General features: G+C 36.8%; 1 protein-coding gene across 1 annotated transcript; it reads left to right on the top strand.

The window, feature by feature from the left end:
• The first annotated feature begins 6,360 nt into the window (after positions 1-6,360).
• On the top strand, positions 6,361-7,223 carry LOC129250298 (uncharacterized). Its single transcript, XM_054889934.1, has 3 exons — positions 6,361-6,677; positions 6,765-6,920; positions 6,989-7,223. Exons 1-3 carry the CDS (start codon positions 6,434-6,436, stop codon positions 7,045-7,047), a joined length of 459 nt encoding a protein of 152 aa, XP_054745909.1. The 5' UTR covers positions 6,361-6,433; the 3' UTR covers positions 7,048-7,223.
• The last annotated feature ends 3,142 nt before the right edge of the window (positions 7,224-10,365 follow it).

Genomic DNA, 10,365 nt, shown 5'->3' with positions numbered 1-10,365 from the left:
TCTTGGTTAAGGGGTTACATACGTCTAACAGCGCCAAAAATGCGCTAAAAGAAAAACTGTTTCTAGAAGGGATAACAAGAGAAATAAATAAAAAAAAATTTGTTTCATTGTTTATTAGTAATGAAACTTTATAAAAAAATTTATTTTAATTTTTCTTCACAAAAATTAGTATAATATATAAAAAATCACGTGACCCATAGTAAAAAGAAGAAAGATTTGCTTCACGGTCTACATTATTTCCCCTTGAAATGTTAATGGATCTGTAAAAAGTAAAAAAAATCTTACAAAATAAAGTTATAATTATAGTCTGTCGAGCCGGATTTTTGAATCTCGAAAAATTTTGTCATTACCGCATTTAAAAAAAAAAGTATGCGTTTTACGTCATAAATGTCACACTTTAATTATAAATATTTATAAAATTTTTTAATAAAAACATTAAAAATCCGGCTCGACAGACTATAGAGAAAACACTTTCGGATATTTAAAAAAAAACCGCATCAAAAAATATTAAAAACTGTATGAATTATCATATAGACCGTGCCGGAAAAAGTAGTTTCGAGAAAAGCGAGTTTAAACTTTCAAGAGCAAACGAGGGACATCTACCTATGCGTCTCTCGTCGAACAGTTACATTTTCTACCATAACTTTGTATCCATGGGGAATTTTTACAATCGACTTCCACAGAAATACGCCTAAAACTATAAAAATCTAAATCTAAATCTAAATCTATATAATCTGTAAAAAAATCGATTTTTTGAAAATTCTGGACGTATGTAACCCCTTAAGTTGTTTGTTCGAGCTCTTCCATCAATTTGTGTTGTGCGTCTTGTTGGAGAGTAGCGTCTAGACGTACAGTTTTATCCCGCCTCAGAATGGTAGACATTTTTATATGAAAATCCTTTTCATGGAGCTTTAAGGGGCGGCCCCTATAAGAAAACACATTTTCTATCATTTGATATTACCAGTACGTTGTGGCAATGGACCTGGGACCATTCGAATACTATTTGTGCACAAATAAATATTGAAATTATAAAAGAGCTCATAAGAAGTATCCAACAATAGTAAGAAAAACTCCTCCTAATTTCGCATTAATAAATACAGTAACAATAAGAAATATGATACATAACAATACGAGGTGTGTTCAAAAAATATTGCGAATTTTGAATTTTCGCAGGTTACGTATATTCGAATTTCGCAAACTGCAAACTGGCTCTTGCATCAAGATAACGCCCCTGCTCACACATCGTTGCTTGTGCGCGACTTTTTGGCCATAAACAACACACTAATGATGCCACAGCCACCGTATTCCCCAGATCTGGCCCCTGTGGCTTTTTCTTGTTCCCGAAACTGAAGAGGCCCTTGAAAGGACGACACTACGCTACGATTGACGAGATAAAGACGGCATCGAAGGAGGACGGCATCGAAGGAGCAGCTGAACTAGATAAAAAAAAATGATTTTTTGAAGTGCTTCAAAGATTGGAAAAAACGTTGGCACATAACATCTCATGGGGATTACTTTGAACTGGACAAAATAGATATTAATGAATAAATAAATAATTTTTGAAAAAACACAAAATTCGCGATACTTTTTGAACACACCTCGTACATACACATTAAGCAATTGAAACTTATGCACAAAAGCAACTATTAATTTGAGAAAAGCAAAAAAAAAAAACAGCAGATTTTTTTCCTTCTACGTTATCTTATTGTATTTCAAAAACGTTGTTTGATCCTACTTTCAAATTTTTTAAGTGAAAAATTAGTTTTTATGAATATTTTTGTGACTTACTGTATGTAGGTTAATACGTAAAATACAGACGAGCGCATACATTTAAATTATACATTTACGATAAATGATATGAGCAGAAAAATTTAAATACAAATTTTATGATTATTTTTGATTAACTCAAAAAAAATTTTTTACGATTATTTTAAAAGACCATTTTATCAGCAGAACACTTAAAATTTTAACTTCGTCTACTGGCAGTAAAAAAATTGTTATCTATAGGAGCAATATTAAAACTAATTAGGGTTTGTTTGAGCGCAAAATATAGAAATTAAAAGTTTTAATTGTTTTTGCGGTCATTATATTTAATATTTTAATTTATAAAACTCAGGAGTATCTGATTTATCTACATACATAAGATAAAGATGGCAAGAGTACCCCAGGTACGCTACAAGTAGCACTTACGTGCCGTTTTTTTTTTCTACATACATATATACTATTAAAAAATATAATCATCATTTTTCAGCGCAACACATTTAAGTTATTAAAACACAAGGTGTACTGAGGCAGAATTAGGTTTTAAATTTAAAGTTTCTCCTTAAGCACTGAGCGTATGAGCGAGGAGGGGACCGCGTTAGCTTCGTTATTTGAGCGAGCTATTTAGTCACGACGTCATACATACATACGTATGAATGCATTTTACATACATTTTACATATGTAATTTTATTGAAACCTGGGTGTTGGTCTATGTGTATAAGTTTGTATATATGTAAATATTTTATGGTTGAAAAGTATAAGTAGGGAATTGAATTTGAGTTTGAGATATTCTACAAACATACTTTTGTTAACTATTTTTAAGTAATAAAAAATTAAAGGCTATCTGTTTTAACCTATTTTGTTCGTTGTTTCACAATTTTTTTGTTACTCACTTTTTATGTTATACTAAAAAATTGCGATATTTTATTTATTTATTTATACTTATTTTTTCGTTATCATTACTTTATTATTATTTTACTACTTTTGTATTTCAGTTTTTAATAATTTTATTTAAATCTAAATTTTTGAATTTTTTGCTTATTTATGTATTTTAAACTGTTTGTGGTTGTTTTGATTATAAATGGTTTTTTAATAAGAGGTGTTATTTTGATATTCGAAGAAAAATGCTATTTTTTAATATAAATGATCGGATGTTTATTTCATTATAAAGAGGAAGGTATGCCGTTAATAGTGGAAAATAACATCAGGCAAATGACCATCATGACCACGCTTACAGGACAATATCCTTTTCATAAAATTTTCCATAACCGAATTGCCCTATGTCCTCGATAGTCTCACGAACTCCTTCTTTGAGGCCTTGAATCGACCCTGTGCTGTTGGCGTAGACCTTCTCTTTCACGTGGTCCCAAAGAAAAAAGTCACAAGGTGTTAAATCACAAGATCTCGGTGGCCGATTGTGATCACCTCTTCGAGAGATGACACGGTCCGGAAACTTTTACCGTAAAAGATCAATGATTTCGTTGTTGGTGTGGCACGTAGCGCCGTCTTGTTGAAAATAAACGTTGTCCAGATCAATACCATCCAATTCCGGCCATAAAAAATCGTTAATCATCGCTCGATAGCGATAGATAACATAATGGAAAACCCATTATGTTGGTGTACACGGTTGATATGAGCCTACTGAGGAACTATGTACTAAATACTAACCTCAATGGTGGTGTGGAAACTAAAAATTTCCACTTTGGTTTAAGAAATACTCAATAAAAATTTTTTTCGGTGTGGCATTACAGACGAATTTTATAAAAAATGCAAATTTTGATAGCGCTCTCACGAGAAAAAGAGTTTCGCATCTGGGGTGAGCAACTTGCGTTCGCAATCTCAGCGTAATGCCAACGCTCTACAGTATGCAACTGATCTTCGTAGACTTTTTTCACGTTACAGTATTCTACGATCACATGATGCTTTAAGAGAAAATTTGATTCGTTTATGGGTATGAGGATTCCGGGCAACAAGTTCTGTGGCAAAGAGAACACGGCCGGGCCCGGCGGGCATCGAGAGCAAATGAAAATATTGAACTCGTCGCTACAAGTTTGCATGATAATCCGCGCCAATCTGAGCGCAAGAGAGCGGCTGCTCTGGGGCTTCTAAAAACTATTAAAGTGAAATATTGAGAAAGGATCTTAGACTTCACCGATTCAATACAATTGCGTAAAAAATTCTGTGAGATAATGTTGAAGCGATTTCCTACGATAAACACTACCTTTTGGAGTGATGAAGCCTATTTTCATTTAAATGGAAGTGTAAAAAGACAAAATTGCCTAAAAGACTAAACCCATTATTGGTGTGCATTGTCAAGCAGTGAAATAATTGGACCGTATTTTTTTGGAAATCATCAAGGGCAAGCAATTTCTGTGGACGGTGTCTCTTATTGGCGCATGCTGAACGATTATTTTCTGCCAATAATGAGAAAAAATTCTTTCTTCAGTATACACCCATGGTTTCAGCAAAATGACGCCACATCACACACTGTCAGAGCGACCATGGCGATAGTGCGTGATTTCTTCTCTAACAAACTGATAAGCCGTTTCGGTGACATACATATCTTGGGTGGCCAATCCCATCCTATCTTACCCCTATGGACTTTTTTCTGTGGGGGGGACCTCAAAAGTAAAGTCTATGACACAAAACCAGCGGCTATCTCAGCACTAAAAGAAAATATCGCTTGAGAGTTTAATGGCATGCCGATATCACTTCTCCAGCAAGTATAGATACCAAATTCCAAGAGTGTATCCGACGTAACGGCCAATGTTTAGGGGAAACAAACAAAATTGGATGATTAATTTTGTACCACATGCACATACATACAAGGTGAAGTCCAAAATAAACAAGACTGGCGTAATAAAAATGTTTTTGATGGCGCCATCTTTTTAATGAGTTAGTGCGTTGGTAGTTACATTCTTAGCTGACTTCCAGTGAAACTTCGGTTCAGTGGAAGCGAATTTATCGCGTCTAAAGTGTCAGTATGTTCGGTTAGGTTTAGGTTTAGTTTCGAACAAAGAGCTAATATCAAGTTTTGTTTTAAAATCGGTAAAACGTTCACCGAAACATTTGAATTAATGAAACAACTTTATGGCGATGATTGTCTATCTCGTGCCAGAGTTCATGAGTGAGAGATGGTTGTGACGATATAAATGACTATGAGCATACGGACCGCCGAATACGAATCACCGAAAACTCCATCGAATTTGTTCGTAAATTTATCAAAAATGAACCGAAAACCTCGTTGAAATTCATGGAATCGGAGTTGAATATCTCCAAGTCATCGATTTATCACATTTTAACTGATAATTTGGGCTTACGAAAGGCCTGTCCCCAATTCATCATGCAAAAGTTAACTGAGGATCAAAAATTGCTCAGAATTCAACATTCGAACGATCTCATTAAAGAGGCGAGGAAAGACGAGAATTACAACATTGTAACTAGGGATGAAACGTGGTGTTTTCAACATGAACCTGAAACTAAGCGTTAAAGTGTCGAATGGAAGGCCCCAGATGAGCCACCACACAAAGGATCGCGTTTGAAGAAGTCAAAAATCAAGTCGATGCTCATTTATTTTTACCATTTCAAGGGAATTTTCCACAAGAGTTCGCGCCAACGGGTCAAACCGCCAACGCAATTTTCTATCTTGGCGTTTTGAAGCGTTTGTTGCATCGCATTCGTCGAATTCGCCCTGAATACCGCGAAGGAGGAAGCTGGCGCTTATGGCATGATCTGGCACTATCTCATCGATCTACTCTTATCACCAATTTTTTCACTAAAAATCGCATTTAATCATCAATCACTCACCGTATTCGCCTGATATGGCTTCCTGTGACTTCTACCTATACGGAAAATTGCATTTAGTCATGAAAGGAGATCGTTTTGCGTCCGTAGATGCCATCCAAAAGACTTGTACCGACATCCTGAAGGACATTTCGGTCAATGACCTGAAACACTCTTTCGAAAAGCTTTTATATAGCGCAAAATAGTGTATCGAGGCCAGAGGGGGAGACTATTTTGAATAAAAAACCTCGAAGTTATCAGAACAAAGCTGCTGTAGTTTCTATTTTAGCTCAGTCTTGTTTATTTTGGACTTCACCTTGTATATGCAAATATGGTTTTAATAAACAATAAATAGTCAGCCTCTGCCAACTTTGGGGCTGTGTGTATTATTGTCTCTCATTGATTGTTTTCAATATTTGCTTGTTTCTTTTTGTATATTTGTCATAAAATTTTACGTGAAACGATTTTCCTACTGTACTGATAGCGGGAGACGAACGTAAACAACAAAGGAAAAATCACAATCGGTGAATTTTTTAAAGCGGGGTTTTTTTTTTAACCAACAGTCACACTTGTACTCGTGCACCCTACGAACTGTAATGCAGCGAAAATTTCTTAGAATAAATATTTGTTTCTATTTAATACACCTTTAAAATAATTATTTTGCTCCACTTTGAAATATTCAAATATTTCTCAACTATTCTCAAAAAGTGTGTGAATTTTTTTTTATAATTTTCTACCACTTCTATAAATGCTTGCATTGCCAAATACACACAAATATTCATCTCGGCTTCTCATAAGCTAATTGAGCTGATAAGAAGTGTGTAACCTGTGTACAATTGGCGGAAGTAATTTCTTTATAAAAGCTAAATCATTGAGTTCAGTTCGAAAATGGCATCTGTTGGCGTAACTTGTTTGTTTGCATTGTGGGCTACGCTTGCGGTGCAAGTAGCGTCACGTGATGCACAAACGCCAACAACACTACCAAGATGCTTTCCAGGGCTGATTGTTGATTGCAACCTCCGTCATGAGGATTTGGTATGGTCCAAGGATGAAAATAACGAGTGTATAACGGTTTTGAATAAATGCCTTTTCGAGCAAGCCAACTGTGCGCGTTACCGTCAGGAGCGTCCACGTGAGTAGTGGAGGTTGATTTTAATCACACATAATTGAAGAAAGTGAATTATAAATATACAATTTTAATTTTCCATCTTTATGTTAGTACTTGAGCAGGTATCCAAGGCAGAATGCCAATCGCTGTGTGTGAATGATTGCTCCCAGGCGCCGAAAGATACAGTTTGCGTGCATCGTGGTGAAAAATATTGCACCTTCCCCAGTCAGTGTGAATGGAGGAAGCATCTGTGCAATACGGGGGAATGTGAGTTTTTATAGAAATATTTATTACTTTAAAAATATATTTGAAAATTTTGCTTTATCTATAAATAGTTTGGTTCCAAGAAGGTCCACGCCCTTGCGGTTCAAATCCTGTTCCGTGTATCGCTTAACGTACCTTTCAACTCGACAGCTCTTTTGAAGACATACTCAAATGCAACTTCTAACTAATTTAAATAAAGATAATTATTTGTACACAATCAGTTTCTTTCGAAATACCTTATTACTTTAACTTAAAAGTCCGCAGTTATAAAGAAGAGTTTAAAATAAACATCTTATATCACTGTTATAGCCAACTTTTTATTCCTGAATGAGGGTTGAGTGGCAATCTATATTGTTGCACATAATCTAAAAAATTAAAAAGAGGCGTAAATTTTTTATCTTTTTTAATTTGTTTTTAATACCAATCCATTCCAAATATGTCTAGCTTGACATCTAAATTTCTCTACTAGAACTAAATTCTACCTAAATTTTCGAAGTTTCATCGTCCAAAACAATCTGTCGAGGGTTTTTTCTACTGTCTGTTTTGAGTAGTCTTTTGTTCTGGTATTTTTTTTGAAATTAAACAAGTTTAAAAAATGTAGGCGACACGCTCAGCTAAGCTCTTGTTAGGCGCACTTGTATGCATCTACTGCATTAATGATAGATTACCAGATTGCGACATCCGGGAGAGTATTTCTGGCGGTGACGTAACATTTGAATAACCAAGAAAGAGAATTGCGTTGTTGGGAAATTCGCTTGTCAGCAAATCAGCTGATTCTGTCAAATTCACTGAGAGTAGGATAGCGGTTCGCTAAGGTCACAACCACTCATGATGCAACAATAGGTCTGTCACAATGGTTCCATTGCGGCAATGCATTTGACTGACATGACGCGTAAAATGTACCGTGGTGCCACAATGAAAGTATTTCGGCATATAAATAAAAAAATAGCTAGTCTTGCTGTGAAATAAAAATATTATTTATGTATTTCGTTTTATTTGTATATTTATTCAATTTCGAGCCGACTCCGAACGGCATATGTTTATTTTGAGGAGCTTTTTCATGGAATAAATACACTCGGAGGTTTGCCATTGCCATTGACTGCCGAGGGGCGATCGCTATCGCTTTTTCTTTAATTTGGTCTTTCACCGAGATTCGAATCTACGTTCTTTCTGAATTCCGAATGGTAGTCACGCACCAACTCATTGGGCTAGGGCGGCCGTTATATTTAGAGAGGGATAAATCTCAAGAAAGAACTTGAAATCAGATTAAGCTCATTCAATGTTCTAACCAAAGGTGCTTTTGAGGCATAATCAGAGTTAACCCGCTCTGGAAAGAATAAATCATTACTATGAACATTTTTTCGAGGTACGTGAAAATAAATGCGCTCTCAGAGTAAAAGCGTGTCAACTGCCCCTCGAAAAGAAAGCAGAGTGAAAGTATACATAAAGGATGATCAATATAAAAGTATCGGATTTTAAAATGAAATTAAACAGCGAAAATTCAAATTGTTTGGGTAATCTTTAATCTTTTTCTGTAGGACCACTCATGACATTTATTTTTTAAAGATAATCACTTTAATTAATAATTCAGCCATCCGTAAACACCAATTCGTTGGAGGACTTCGATCAGTATCTCGTGAATAACTTTAGTAATATTGGCTTCCAATGCTTTAATCGAAGCTGGTTAATCCACAAAGCATTTAAACTTTACATACCCCATGAACAAAAGTTCAAAGGTGTGATATCACACGATAGGGTGGATAATCCATATGTCCGAGATAAGAGAAAAATTGCTCGCCGAAACGATGATGCAGTAAGTCCATTGTTTGAAAGGCTTTATAGCAAGTAGTGCCGTCTTGTTGGAACCAAATGTTGTGAAGATCACGGGCTTCGATTTTCGGTATCAAAAAGTCGTTTATCATGGCGCGATAGCCTTTGAAATTCACTGTTACATTGGCGCCAGTTTCGTCTTTGAAGAAATATAAGCCGATGATTCCTCCAGCTCACAGGCCGCACCAAACCGTTATTTTCAATGGATGCAGTGGCTGATATTGAATGGCCTCGGGTTGCTCTTCAACCCATATACGGCAGTTTTGTTTATTGGCTTCATCGCTGAACACCATAAGCTGCCCTGAGCGCGCGAACGTTGTTGAATTATGAGTTTAATTTGACAGTAGTCAAGCGTGATCTGTCAAAAAAAAACCCTATTGGAAAAAGTATCTCCGATCTGATCACCCTTTATTTATTGAAGCCATTTATTTTCTGGGAATAGTTTACACTATCCTGCAATCTGTGCGAAATATAGAGGGATTAGTCTTCTAAATATTGCATATAGGGTTCTAGCGAGCGTATTGTGTGAAAGGCTGAAGCCCATCGTCAACCAACTGATTGGACCTCATCAGTGTGGCTTTAGATCTGGAAGGTCTAACATCGACCAAATATTCACAATACGCCAAATCTTGGAAAAGACCATTGAAAGGAGAATAGACACACACCATCTTTTCGTCGACTTCAAAGCTGCATTCGACAGTACGGAAAGGAGTTACTTGTATGTCGCGATGTCTGAATTTATCCCCGCAAAACTAATACGGCTATGCAAAATGACGTTGCTCAACACCTGCAGCGCCGTCAGAATTGGGAAGAACCTCTCCGAGCCGAACGAGGTTTCAGGCAGGGTGACTCGCTGCCGTGTGACTAGAATTGTTGGCGTATGCCGATGATATTGACAACCGCACTGTCTGCCTTCTCCAAACTGGATAAAGAGGCAAAGCAAATAGGTCTGGTGGTGAACGAGGACAAAACGAAATATCGCCTGTCACCAAATAAACAGTCGGCACACTTGCGTATCGGCACCACCGTCACTGTTGACAGTTATGATTTCCAGGTTGTAAAAGACTTCGTTTATTTAGGAACCAGCATTAATACCGATAACAATGTCAGCCTTGAAATCCAACGTAGAATCTCTCTTGCCAACAAGTGCTACTTTGGACTAAGTAGGCAATTGAGCAGTAAAGTCCTCTCTCGACGAACAAAACTAACACTCTACAAGGCTCTCATCAAGCCCGCCCTAACGTATGGCGTAGAAGCGTGGACGATGACAAAATCCGATGAAGCGACACTTTGAGTGTTTGAGAGAAAGATTCTGCGCAAGATTTTGTGGACCTTTGCACGTTGGTAACGGCGAATATAGCAGGTGATGAAAGGTTGAGCTGTATGAGCTTAACGATGACATAGACATAGCGCGGCGAATTAAGATCCAGCGGCTACGTTGGCTGGGCCATGTCGTTCGAATGGATACAAGCGCTGACTCTGAAAGTATTCGATGCGGTAACAGCTGCTGGTAGTAGAGGAAGAGGAAGACCTCCTCTGCTTTGGAAAGATCAGGTGGAGAAGGACTTGGTTTCACTTAGTGTGTCCAACTGGCGCCGGTTAGCACTAGAAAGAAACG

The sequence above is a fragment of the Anastrepha obliqua genome, chromosome 1 (genome assembly GCF_027943255.1).
Source record: "Anastrepha obliqua isolate idAnaObli1 chromosome 1, idAnaObli1_1.0, whole genome shotgun sequence".
In the NCBI taxonomy this organism is placed as follows: Eukaryota; Metazoa; Arthropoda; class Insecta; order Diptera; family Tephritidae; genus Anastrepha; species Anastrepha obliqua.
The sequence above is the reverse complement of the archived record's forward strand: the minus strand, read 5'-3'. Positions and strand labels throughout refer to the sequence as shown.